The sequence below is a fragment of the Dendroctonus ponderosae genome, unplaced genomic scaffold, assembly GCF_020466585.1.
Source record: "Dendroctonus ponderosae isolate FM_Combo_2020 unplaced genomic scaffold, Dpon_F_20191213v2 Dpon_F_20191213_128, whole genome shotgun sequence".
NCBI lineage: Eukaryota > Metazoa > Arthropoda > Insecta > Coleoptera > Curculionidae > Dendroctonus > Dendroctonus ponderosae.
In genome coordinates this window covers 1-13245 of record NW_026017403.1, presented here as the reverse complement: position 1 = coordinate 13245, position 13245 = coordinate 1, and the positions used below count along the sequence as shown (strand labels likewise).

The following is a 13245-nucleotide window of genomic DNA, read 5'->3' as shown; positions in this document are numbered from 1 at the left end:
ACAATTTACGGTCTCAACTGCTTTAATTATATTACATTGGCCAGTTCATTTTGAATTTGAAAATAGTAACTGTTATAACACTATTTGAAATGAGTTATTCAGTAAATTTAAATATTTTATCTAGATTTTCTAAATTAATTATTAAATAAATTAAATTGAATGGTGTCTCCGCACCTGCAGGTTGCCGAACCTACTGCATTTAATGTCAGGAATTTTGACTTTGACGTTTCTATGTCCTAATGTGACGTCTCAATAATAAACTTTTTATATAAAGTCCCTGAAGTGCCCATAAATAGTAACAATACAAAGCGAAAAAATCGATTTAAACTAGTAAATTTCATCTGACTTTCCCTTAATTATTATTAGAGAATATTTGCGTCCTCATAATGTCTGATTCGGTAAGTTCCGCGTTGTCTCAATAGTATCAAATTGGAAAATACGTACTTAATTGCAACTTTGCTTTGTTTTTTGTGTTCATTGAAAGACAAATTGTATTATTTTTAGCTGAGGCCTGTACTTCATGTGAAGCATGACTGGTACCAAACAGACTCTGCAGTGGTGATTACAGTCCTCATCAAGAATCTCAAAAAAGACCAATTGAAAATCACTTTTACAAACTCGCAAGTCGAAATGAAGATTTCGGTGCCTGAGTTCGAAGAGTATTCCAAATGCTTTAACGTTTCTCATAAAATCGTACCTGACCAGAGTGGTTATAAACTGACATCTTCAAAGGTAAAGCCCAAGTAATATAATACAAGCAGATTTGATCAGTTTAACCACATTTTACTTCAGATTGAAATCCAACTGAAAAAGACTGAATGTATTAGATGGGAGAAATTGGAAGGAAAACCAGCGGAGAATGTAAAAGTCGTACCACAAGGTAAGATAAAAGGAAACGATGCGTGATGTGTGACGTTGGTTTTTTTTAATCAAATGTAGAACATGCTACTGAACTAAGCCATCCTCCCTCATACCCAACATCAAAGAAAGGCAAGGATTGGAACCAAGTAGAGAAGGAGATTAAAAAACAGGAAGAACAAGAAAAACCTGAGGGCGAGGAGGCATTGAATAAGCTTTTCAAGGAAATTTATGGCAAAGGGAGTGACGAAGTGAGGAAAGCCATGAACAAGAGCTTTGTAAGCGAAGCAAATTGGGGTCCTTATTGTGACTACAATCATAATAATTGTTTTCAGATGGAAAGCGGTGGAACCGTACTAAGCACTAATTGGAACGAAGTGTCCAAAACTAAAGTGGATGTCAAGCCTCCAGATGGAATGGAATTTAAAAAGTGGGACAGTTAAATTGAAATAACACAGTAAAATGAAAAACGGGAATTTGCAAAGTCATAAAATTGTACTTCCCAAATGGCCAAGCCATGTTAGCCTACATACATATGTAGAGTCCTTCAAATTGTATCATTTTTAAATACGCTGTTTACTTAATATATTATGTGCCTGGATAATGTAGTATTTTTTAGTTTAATGTTTGTGGCTTTATATTATGCGCATTTTGCCTTTTGAGGAGATTAAAGGTTAAAAAAGTAGCACTTACTGCCATAGAGAAAGTAAAATATTATCTCGGCCATTTTTTTGTCACAAAAGCAGGTCGGCGCATCCAAAGATGGCCGTTGCAATTGGCAATAGACGTCAGAAAGATTCCAAATTTGAATCATCACATTTTTCAGTTAAAAACGCACTACCGGTTGGGAAAACACCACCGAACAGTGAAGAAACACTTGGTTTTTCAGAAAATCACTAACTTTTCGGATAAAAATGGAAATCTGTTGGGAATTTTTCAAATGTTAACGGAGCAAAATATGCACCGCTTTCCCCATACCATAATAAACAAAAAACTATCTCATTCGCCGATCGGTCACGGAAATTGCCGAGATTTGACGTTTATCAGGTTTGAAAGCTTATCACTGAAGAATTGGCGTTATATAATGCGCATTTTGCCTTTCGACGAGATTAAAGTTTAAAAAAGTCGCTCTTACTGTAAGCTTCGGTATTCATTTCTACTGCTTTGCCATAGTCACACTTTTTTGAAAAAACGATCGAAACAATACAATCAAACTCCAAAATGTTTTCAAAATCTCGTCCACTTTTTTGTCACAAAAGCAAGTCGGCTTATCCAAAGAAGGCCGTTGCATTTGGCAATAGACGTCAGAAAGATTCCAAATTTGAATCATCGGATTTTTCGGTTAAAAACGCACTACCCGTTGGGAAAAAACAACCGAACAGTGAAGAAATACTTGGTTTTTCAGAAAATCACTAACTTTACAGATAAAAATGGAAATATTTTGGGAATTTTTCAAATGTTAGCGGAGCAAAATATGCACCGCTTACCCCATACCATAATAAACAAAAGACTATCTCATTCGCCGATCGGTAACGGAAATGACGAGAATTGACGTTTATTACGGCTTGAAAGCTTATCACTGAAGAATTGGACATTTTATGCTCATATTCATACGAAAAAGGTATTTTTCGCTTACATCATCTGAGAAATTCGCTTGTTAAACTTGTGTAGTCCGGATCAATGACACTGCCCGAAATATGCCAGTAAAAAGGGTAGCCAGTAACTTAAAGAATGCGAACAATCCGATTTAGTAACACTCTATCATTCGTTCTGACATCATCATACAGTAGTTTTTATAGCTCAAATCAGCTTGCAGTGAATGGAAAAACCCTAAAAAATTCAGTTATAACAGAGACAAGTACTTGTCTCTGGTTATAATTCATATCTAACCTGACTTGAGTCAGCTGTTTCTGGTTTGAAAACTCCCCAATCTGACACTTATTTAGTTGGCTCTTAAATCAAATGATGGGGAAAATTTGCGAATTATTCTGTTAAAAATGTAAAGTATTGCTACTAGAAAGTTGCGGGGCGAATTGCGGCTGTTTATTAACCAAAAACTCGGCAATACAGACCTGAGAAAGCAATGAATTTTGTGGATGATGACAGTGATGATGAGTTGCCCCCTGGCTGGGAAGAACGGGTGAGAATTTCACCACTATAAATCTATCCGCTAGATTAAATAATATATTTGCTATTCGCCATGCAGGTAGCTACAGACGGTTCAGTTTATTATGCCAATCACCTAACAAAGAACACCCAGTGGACACATCCCAGAACTGGAAGAAAGAAGAAAGTGGCTGGAACACTTCCATTTGGATGGGAAAGGTAGCGATTTCACAATCACTGCATCAAGACATGACCAATGAATTTGTCTCCTTGGCTTCTAGAGTAGTTTCTTCAAATGGAGAAGTAGTGTACGTGAACCATGAAGACGAAAGCACCACTTATACAGACCCTCGCTTAGCTTTCGCTGTGGAAGAAAAAGAACATGCCAACGACTACAGACAACGATTTGATGCGTCCAGCACTGCCCTTGGGGTAAGCTACAGTCGCTAAAACTTGCGGCTTTTAATTTTTACAGCATTTTCTTGTTGGTTAGTACGGAAATGTTCGCTATTCAATTCAACAATCTCTATTAAAACGAAACGATTTTTCTAATTTAAGGTTCTTGTCGGCAGAGACCTTTCTGGCAGGATTGCAGTAATAACAGGGGCGAATTCGGGAATTGGGTTCGAAACAGCCCGATCTTTGGCCAAACATGGATGCACCGTTATATTTGCCTGCAGAAATCTGTCAGCTGCCGAAGAAGCCATCGAAAAAATCAGAACCGAAGAAAGACTGAACATTGCTGATAACTGTGTGGCTATACATTTGGATCTAGTTTCGCTCGCATCAGGTAACGATAAGAAAATGTTCAGTAGAGTTGAATTGAAATAGAGTTTTTTGAGCTAATTGAGTCAAGGCCATTCATTGAGCTCACTGAATGTTGATAAATCTTTCTTTATCTCAGTCAAAGTTGCGGTCATTGATTAGATACATTAGTTCTTACTTCACCAAAATACCTGAGATTTTTAGATCGTTACCTCTTGTAGTTGTTCAATTTGCAAATACCATCAAAAGCAGATACAAGCACATCGACATGCTCATTCTCAACGCCGGCGTTTTTGGGCTGCCGTTCTCCAAAACTCCAGATGGACTGGAAATGACTTTCCAAGTGAACCATCTGAGCCAATTCTACCTGACTTTATTATTAGACCCGCTTTTGATCTTGGGATCTCGCGTGGTAATTGTCTCATCAGAATCTCATAGGTAAGAGCCATTCACCGTGTTAAAACCAACAGTTTAAATAACATTTCCAAATAGGTTTTCCAGTCTAACTATGGACAATATAGAGCCTCTGACACTTTCCCCGGACACAAGCCGACACTACTGGGACATGACTGCTTATAACAACTCGAAACTGTGCAATGTCTTGTTCGGTCGTCAGCTAGCCAAAAATCTTCAAAACAGAGGAATATCAGTATTCAGGTCTGCAATGTATACCTAATAACAACACACTGATTTCAATATTTTTCGTATTTAACAGCCTGCATCCGGGAAATATGGTCGCCACTAAACTCAGCAGGAATTGGTGGCTGTATAAATTGCTCTTCGCCTTTGTACGCCCCTTTACTAAGAGCCTTCAACAGGCCTCGGCGACGTCAGTTTACTGTGCTACAGCGCCTGATGTGATTGGAGTTACAGGTATACTTTTAGCTGCATCATTGTTTTCTATACGGAAAGTGCACTAATAAATACTTTCGTTTAAGGAGTTTACTTTAACAACTGCTGCCCATGCCAGGAAAGCGACGCGGCTCGCAATGATGAGATGGCTCGGACTCTGTGGAACGTGAGCATAGACATGATAAAAAATATTTTTGGATCAAACGCTTCTGGGTTGGATAAAAAGCTGATCAAACCCGAGAAATATTTTATTAGACGCAATTTCGATGAGAGCGAATGATGGAAAGTGAGTATTGATTTAACTGTTTATTTTATGTGATTTGTACGGATTTCATAGTTTTCATAGATTTTTGTTATCATAGTTTTGTTATTTAGCCAATGTTTTGGGGTTTACATAACGGCTTAAACAATATTTTGCCATAGAAAAAAGTTTTGTTGAAATAAGTAATTCGCCTTCCGTGGCTTCCTAAGCTATGCTTTATAGCAAAGCCTCAAGGCTGATTTTGTGCACATTCATATCTTCCTTTCTACATAAAAATAGTTCATCGCTACCCAACCCTATGCACTTGCTGAAAACGCGCATTTAATTACCTCGTAGAAGTTATAATACATATCATTAACTCGATTTATGTCAATTTCTTATGTGTCCAAAGCTGGTGTGGAAAAGCAAACAAATAACACCAAAAACAGAGAACCAAAACGTATTTTAAAATGTATAATTAATAGACGGAAAAACATAGTTAACATCCAATATTAAAGTTACTGTATTATTAGAACTTAAGCAGAAATAAGATAGGAATGTATTGAGCTGTGTAAGCTTTAGTGAGTTAAACTTACAGTAGACAAAAGTAGTTAAAAACAACAATTATAAAAGCAAGTACATGTATAAAGAAATGACCCGCTTTCGACATAATCGAGTGTTTTGAGAAACCGAACAAAGCATTAAAAAATTGGTGGAGATTTCTGAAATATAGAAAGAAAAAATATTGGTTCAGTTCCTTAAAACAAAGTCAATATGCCCAAGATTGGTCGATTTCTGTGAACTTCGTCCACAACCACAGTACTGTAGTTTAACTAGCCTTAAGTATAATTTATAAGTTCCATGAATCTTCTATGCTATCAGGGTACTAAAATGCGTAAGCACAAAAAGACAAGAGTGTAACGATTCAAAAACAGACTTATTACAATATTGACAAATATATTTATCTATGTAATGGAGGAAACGTATAACAATGGTAGCACAGGTGTCTGAGTTATCATTTAGGATTATTAAATATTTTCTAGTGATGTAAATACAAACCTATTAAATTCAACTGAGAATATATGCACCGCTTGTTGTTTTCAGCTTTTCGATAAATATCCCAATGTTTTACACTTGCTCTTGTTAATGCCTAACCAGTGAACCTTTCAGCTACGTCGCGTAATCACAATCATTAAAAAACTACAAGAAATATAAAAACCAACATGTCAAAAACTACTAAATTAGAAACATTCTACAGCCATTTCTTAAGGAATTTATTACATCTAAACGTATATTTAGCCTATCTTCACATTGATATCACAAAAAATGTTCAACTGTAAAGGAAAAAACTGCAAAAGGCGTTAGTTTATTCAGGAATGCCCAAGATTTACCGATTAAAATGAAATTATCGGAGTATTTTTTTGATTATAGTGTGTGTCCATCAATATAAAGATTATCCTGCGCTGAAGTAAAAATGGCTAAGTGTAAGTAATACAGGAATATTTGAAGCAAACCTGCCTACCAACTAACACCTCATAAAAATATATAGAATTTATAAATCCTAAAATTAATAAAACGAATTTTTTATTGGTATACAGTTATTGCCGGCGAAAGTAGGTTTATTATTTGAAGCGAATTTTGAGAAGCCCATTTTCAATTTAAAAAGTGCTGATCAGTTTTGACGCACTGTTTGCTGATAGTGGCCTTTTCAAAAAACCTTCAAATTAGGGCGGGAGTATAGTATTCAAGTAACCTTAAAAATAACTTAGAATCCTAAAATAAAAAACAGCTTTAGTACATTTTAACATGATCAAAACATACAAAACTTTAAAACATGTATAAAAAAGAAGTTCAATACTGAGAAAAATTATCATCTCGACTATAAGAATCAGAGCTCTAAACACATATTGTCCACGTAATTACAAATGTCTATTGCATTTCTTCGGAATATTGAAATATGACTATTTTTCAACTATTTTATTCAGTGCTGTCTGTAACTAAATAGGCGGATACAGGCATTGAATGAAGAAGTTTGTATAAAATCAGTATATTTTAAAGCAAACTTTCATTCTAGCAGTCCAATAGCCAACATAAAAACAACCACAAAAAATGTAAACAGATCATTAATAACTATCCAGGTAATAAAGTATATTTGCATAATACGTGCACGCGCACTAGTCCATTAAATTAAGCCGTCCTTATTTTTATACAAACAAATATTTTCTGAAGTGCGCGGTTTAAAAGCGAAAGTTTTTTTATTTAATGCCAATTTTTCTAACGAAACCTTAAGCATTTGATCTTAGTTTCTGTATAAAAAGTATGAATAGCCTTTTCAAAGACTTCAACTGTCAACTAATACATTTTTTTTGAGTTGTTGCATTTCATCCACTACCAAATAAACTGTTTCGCACTTTAATCAATTTGATAATGGAGTTCAGATGTAAATTTAGCTACAAGCAACCAGCGAAATTCACGATAATACAGCTAAACATTAAAAATGTCTTCAAATCCCTGAACAGTAAACAAGGGATTTCTTGAAGTTTCAAAAATGAAAACATTGCCATTGTGTAAACTGCAATAAAATACCTTTTCTAAATTAGCTAAGCTAATAAAAAAAAACAATTTAAAGCCTGTTATACAATCGACTAAATGTTGAAAACAGTTGGACTGTATAATAAAGAAACAATGCGTGAAACTTGCTGTGAAAAAATTTGAATAAAATTAAATGCGAAATTGTCAGTGCCTAGATATAACTTCATAGCAAGCAATTTTTCGGGATCAGTCAAGCACATACTTTATAATATTTGTAATTGAAAAACATGTCATAGGTCAAGCTCTTTGATTGTCGGGAAATGAAAATATTTTCAAGAGATCTAAGACTATTTCAAGAAATAGTTATAAACTATTTCAAGACATAGTTTTATAATAAATACGTTAAATGGCAAGTAAAAATACGTGACAACAAATTACTTACATTTATTTAGATCAGATTACTTAATATATATTGATAGTTGTTTCAAATATAAGGTAACGGTGGAACTTGTGTTTGTTTTGTTTTTAAATGAATTGTTTGAATTTTGAAAATGTCTTGAAAATTAAAAACTAAACTAATTGTCAGAATAGACAAATTAAATGTATCGATTGATATTTCTTGCAAACAGTTTCTACGCGGTCATGTAATGAACGTTGTAGAAAATAGTTTAAAAAAATCAACAATTAAGTGTGGTTTTTACCTGATTGCCAAGCTTCATTAAAAAGAAACTGATAAAAGCATTACAAAAAGTTAATTAATTAAAACTATATCAAACAAAGAAAGAAATTAAAATATGTTTTTGCCGCCTCGTAATTCCAGAACATTAAGTGTAGCTCTGTATTCTTACGTCGATCTAGTCTTCAACAGATAAAGAAATACTATAACAAAAAATGCATGAATTGACTTGAATTCTGTACTTTTGACCCTAAACTTCTAAATTGTTAAAAGCTAGTAGTGCTGACGCTACGGTTCACTTGCTTTCCAATTATTCTGGTGTTTTGTATAGACTTCATACACATAGCTGCCAACTAAATTAAAACAACTCATCGGAAACAGTTCTTTCAAATCGAATTAATTAAAGATAACTTACCTTTAGCTGTTTCACTAACATTTCATTCCTCAATTTTTCTGCGCTTAACTCTCTTGTTAAATCGGCTTTGGATTTACTGCAGTCTGGATTAAGAGCTCCATGTTGCAAAATTTGTGAAGCTTTCGGTCTTTGCGTTGGATTAGGATGGATCATTGATCTGGTAAAAAAGGTATATATTAATTACGACAACCAATATAGTGGTTTTGTCGGCGATCACTTACTTAATGAGTTCGAGTAAATCCTTGGTCAATTTTTGGGAAAGTGGAGGAATTTGTCCTTCTCTGATCGCATGCCATTTGGGGCCATTTTTGGGTAACGGTCCCGCACCAGCACACTCTAACGCTGTGAGTCCCATTGCAAATACATCAGCTTTATGCAAGTGCGTGTAGTCTTCATGGAGGATTTCGTTCGGCAAATAGCGACAATCGCCTTCTTCAACCTAAAAAAAGTTTCTAATTAGCGAAACTGCTCCACTTTGGAGTGTAATTGATTCGTACTTGAGGATTATTGATGCTGGTCACGTGGCCTAAATCTCCAATTTTGTATGTTACCACTTCGTCATACAGTTGCGTTTCATCTAAGTCTTCGAATCCATCATCTGTCGCGTCGGCTGTTCTTGTATTAATCTGAAAACAACAGCCGGGTGAAAGTAACTAAAAAAATTGAATTCCAGTCGATGTTGTACCTTTTTTTCAATGGAGATAAATATGTTTCCAGGCTTAATGTCCAAATGTACCAGTTCCTCAGAGTGAATGTAATTTAGTCCTTCAGCAACATGTAGCAGCATTCTCCGTAATTCCATGGCACTGAGAGGTTCATTCGCAATTTTGTCGGCTAATGAGCCGCCATTACAAAACTCATTTTGAATTATCATGTGATTGTCTTCTGCCCAGGCTGAGTAGTAGCGCACTACATGCTGATGTTTACCTAAAAATGATAGTTTGTTGAATAGTTATTGATTCTAAAATTAAATTTACTGGTGTTTTATTGTTATAAACTGGAAATTGGATTAGTACCTAGAACAGCGTGAGCATACACTTCGTTTAGGGCCGTTTTTTCCGATACACTTCCAGCTACAGGTTTAGTTGATTTTTTAATGGCATAGACACAACCATCAAGTCGGTTAACGCATTTGAATACACTACCAAATTCACCTTTTCCAATTAGTTCGATTTCTAAAAACTCCCTGTGATATCTCGGAATGTTGCTTTCCTGGAAAGATAAATCATGGTCAACAAACATTAGCGATGTTGCTTTAACGTGTAACTAGCAAAAACTGAGTTAACCCTTCAGGGTTCTTTGTGAAATGCCAGAGTTTTTTCTAATTCGTGGGTAAATTAATAAGTTATAGGTTTTTGGACATGTATCTGTTTTATAACTTTTTATGATATGTAACCAGCGAATCTACTCATTTATAGTTTTCTAGATGGATAACATCTGACATATGTTTGTAGCATTTTTCTTCTAGAAAAGATCCACTGACTAATGAAATTGTTAGACATTTTCGACGATGATTAAAATTTCTCAGACCGTACAGTCGATAGTTTTCAGACTTAAATTGTGAAGACTATTTTGCTGCTGTTGAATACGTACGTACGTCGTACAGCCCGACAGTAATCAAAGGGCGACTTCTAAATAATAAAACATTCTTAATTTCTTATCTAACCTAATAAGAAAGTAAAAAATCAGTTATGGGTTAAGAGTGTTGTAACTTTAACTGCAGAAAAATTAAGGTTTGTACATTAAAACCTGTAAGTAGCAAACTCTCACCTGTAAAGCAACTCTCTTAGTCGGCTGTTCAATATCATAATCCGAAACATCTGAGTCGTTTAAATCCACTCTAGTTATCTTCAGATTAGGCGATTCTAACGACCTCAATGATCGAGATCTTTTCTTAGACAACAGTTGGGCTAAAAACAACATAGGTTAGCAGATCGCTTTGGTATTCCACATTTTTTCTACCATCTGGGGTGAATGGGTTAACATTAGCAGTCGGTTTGATCCTTTCTGCATAAGCGCTTGGGACTGCCACCGGCCTGTCCCCAAATAATCTGCTTCTAGGCAATGGCGTTGTCGGAACTGAAGATTTCTCAATAATCGTTTTTGGTGTAAGGGGGCTGTCGAACAGCCTCAAAGCCCTGACCCGCTTATACGGAGGGCTGAATGTGAGTTTTTTCGGGGCTGGCAATCTCGAGAATTCAGTCCTGCAACAATTACTAGCATTATTTCACGTTTGCACAGCTGAAAGTGATAAGTGTTCGTTTTCCACGCCATGCATGCGGTTGTCATTAGAAGCAAAAACAGGCTGCAGATATAATTCGAACTCGCACTTAGTCCTTATAGTTTTTAGCGGTAATTACACAAATTCAAAGTGCCATTAAATAATTCCAGTTTAAACCTTGTGATCGTTAGTTGTATGATGTGATACACAAGGATACCACGCTAACCTACTTAACACGAAAACAAAGAAGCAAAACAACCCAGCTATCTTTTAAAGAACTCCAAACACACACAGCTATTTAATATTACCTGAAAGTATCTTTCCTCCGGATCGGCTGAGGGCTGAGAGGAAAATTCTCCCCAGACGTCTCGAAAGACATGTCTAAACAACCGGAGGAATTATTGCCTTCGTTGTCTACATCTCTAAAGTCTTCTTGGAAACTAGTTGAACCAGACATTCTTCGACCTTCGGTCACAAATTTATATATTAAACTAGACTATACAATGCACAAAATGAACTTTTCCGGTATAAAAATAAGCTTAAGCTAAACAACTGGAACTAAAACCGTTCACTTTCAGCTTTGACGCATCTGTTTTTGATTCGACCAATCAGGGCGTCGGATTTGTCCGAATTCAAGATGGTGTCTGTTTTCCTTTGTCAGTTGAGCTGTTTCCGAATCCGGTCCCATGTGCGGGAAATGTAAATTTACTTTAGTAGTTTTAATGAAATGCCCACATATATGCAAGTTTCAATAAATTTTCCTGCGGTGAGAGTTGGTTCTCACATAGATGAAGCTGGTTTACAGGTAGTAAGCGGTATATTTATTGGCAATCAGAAAGTCATTTTTAATTAGACCATGGTTTTAGGGCATTGGCGACACTGATAAAAAACATAGAACACAGAGAGAGAGACAAATAAACAAAATAAATAAAACACATATTTAAATACGGAAACTATATATATATTAGAACTGGTACCAATTTGTAAAGCAACAACACCTGTCTCTGCCAAAAATGAGTTCACATGACGACCATGGAGGTTATCTATAATCTGTGCCCGATCTGTGATGGCGTTCTTCAGAGTAAACATAGAGAGTAAATGTAGACACAGCGGATAAAGTGCATGGATCTTTGGCAAAAACATCCTTACTGTTTCCTTGTCTAAAGCACAGGGATAGAAAAAGCAGAAGCCGACGGGTTCAGGTAGAAAGAAAGAGGCAGAGAACCATGAGCCCCCATCTATGGTCTATAGATGTATACGATATGCAGCGTTGTCAGACCAAGAACTTTGAAAGCGGTAGAATGGATAGGTGAAAAACGGTAGATAATTTAATGGCCCTAATAGGCCTGGGTAACACCAGAGACAAGAAATATTATAGAACTACATTAACCGAATTACATGAAATATATAGTTATCCCTTGTCTCTGGGTAACACTGTGTTGAGTTGCGCTAGTGAGTTGTTAACGTGCTATAAGTCATCGCACCTCAATGCGCCGCACGTCGAATTGCAAGAACATTTTTAATTAGTTGAAACTTCGTTGGTTTCTATCATCGCTCGGAAATTAATTAACTGAGCAACACTTTTATTTTAAATGATTCCTTCATGTTTTTTTTTGTTTAGTCAATATTTTTAGAAACAAAACAAAATTCGGTTTTTAATTTGAGTTTCGGCGTTGTGCATTAATCACTGCAGATGAATGAAATTCAGACAAATATAAAAGGCTCTAAATTTAAAGCCAAATTAGTGAAAGATCGGCGCTTGGAGCGTTTTTCGTTTAGCGGTTGTTGACTTTCGTTAAGTTGGAACGTGAAACTTGCCTTTAGAAATATTGCAATGCGAACGGACACTTTCTACAAAAATGTCAACAATATCCTGAAATCGACCTGCGAAGTAAAACATGACTCATCGAAAGGACGAACAATTAAACGCGGGCGAACGATTAAAAATAATCATTTTTATTCTGTAGTTCGGTGTCGTTTTTGTCGAAAAGGTGTTTGAATGAATGAATGTTCAGTTTGTTACCGACAGAGGATGAAATTGGTCGATTATCCTTTGTGTTGAATGAATCGCGTTCTTACATGAGACATTTAGAATCATTGTGAACCTTATGGCAAGTGCGGTAGTTTGTGAAAGTGTAGTGAACTTAATAGGTAGAAAATCGAGGATGGCGCCCCAGCTTGCAGAAAGCTGGTAAGAATGATCTCTAATCTATAAATCTTTTAGCTTGAACTGAGTTTAGTTTTTCGACAAGCACTGAAGTTTTATGGATTTTTTATAGGTGCAACTTTTTGGCAAAATTTCATTAAAAAAAACGAAGAATCTGCAGTTGTGTAAAAGCTTTCATTTTCAAATCAACATTTAAGAAGCGCGCAAAATTCAGGATTTCATGTGATGTGAATGAATGTTTGAAGGTTTGAAGATATTTTGACGACATTTAGAGCGCACTAGCAGGGGCGGATCCAGCTTTAAAGTCAGGGGGGGGAGGGGTTATGTAGAAAAAATACAGTCTTCTGTTATCTATGAAATTAGAAAAATGATCGTCGTTTTGTGCAAGGGTGGCGCAAGATTATTGCGAAAT

The 13245-nt window shown here is 35.7% G+C and overlaps 3 protein-coding genes across 5 annotated transcripts; 2 read left to right on the top strand and 1 right to left on the bottom strand.

Moving 5' to 3' along the window:
* The first annotated feature begins 200 nt into the window (after window positions 1-200).
* Window positions 201-1459, top strand: LOC125503177 (protein SGT1 homolog). Its single transcript, XM_048663183.1, has 5 exons — window positions 201-398; window positions 505-732; window positions 793-880; window positions 940-1136; window positions 1194-1459. Exons 1-5 carry the CDS (start codon window positions 387-389, stop codon window positions 1299-1301), a joined length of 633 nt encoding a protein of 210 aa, XP_048519140.1. The 5' UTR covers window positions 201-386; the 3' UTR covers window positions 1302-1459.
* A 1049-nt stretch (window positions 1460-2508) lies between these two features.
* On the top strand, window positions 2509-11436 carry LOC125503176 (WW domain-containing oxidoreductase-like). Of its 3 annotated transcripts, none has more exons than XM_048663180.1 (9): window positions 2509-2998; window positions 3065-3183; window positions 3246-3396; window positions 3523-3754; window positions 3951-4167; window positions 4222-4386; window positions 4445-4602; window positions 4668-4867; window positions 11245-11436. In XM_048663180.1, exons 1-8 carry the CDS (start codon window positions 2942-2944, stop codon window positions 4859-4861), a joined length of 1293 nt encoding a protein of 430 aa, XP_048519137.1. In that variant the 5' UTR covers window positions 2509-2941; the 3' UTR covers window positions 4862-4867; window positions 11245-11436. The 3 variants fall into 3 exon arrangements, with proteins under 3 accessions (XP_048519137.1, XP_048519139.1, XP_048519136.1); XM_048663182.1 differs by lacking the exon at window positions 11245-11436 and adding an exon at window positions 6254-6342; XM_048663179.1 differs by lacking the exon at window positions 11245-11436 and having other exon boundaries at window positions 2510-2998; window positions 4668-5905.
* On the bottom strand, window positions 5284-11245 carry LOC109544072 (wee1-like protein kinase). Its single transcript, XM_019914092.2, has 9 exons — window positions 10975-11245; window positions 10408-10649; window positions 10216-10355; window positions 9462-9657; window positions 9131-9372; window positions 8943-9071; window positions 8667-8884; window positions 8446-8602; window positions 5284-8383 (listed from the first exon to the last, which is right to left on the bottom strand). The coding sequence occupies exons 1-9, from the start codon at window positions 11121-11123 to the stop codon at window positions 8297-8299; spliced, it is 1560 nt and encodes a 519-aa protein (XP_019769651.2). The 5' UTR covers window positions 11124-11245; the 3' UTR covers window positions 5284-8296.
* Window positions 11437-13245: the final 1809 nt, after the last annotated feature.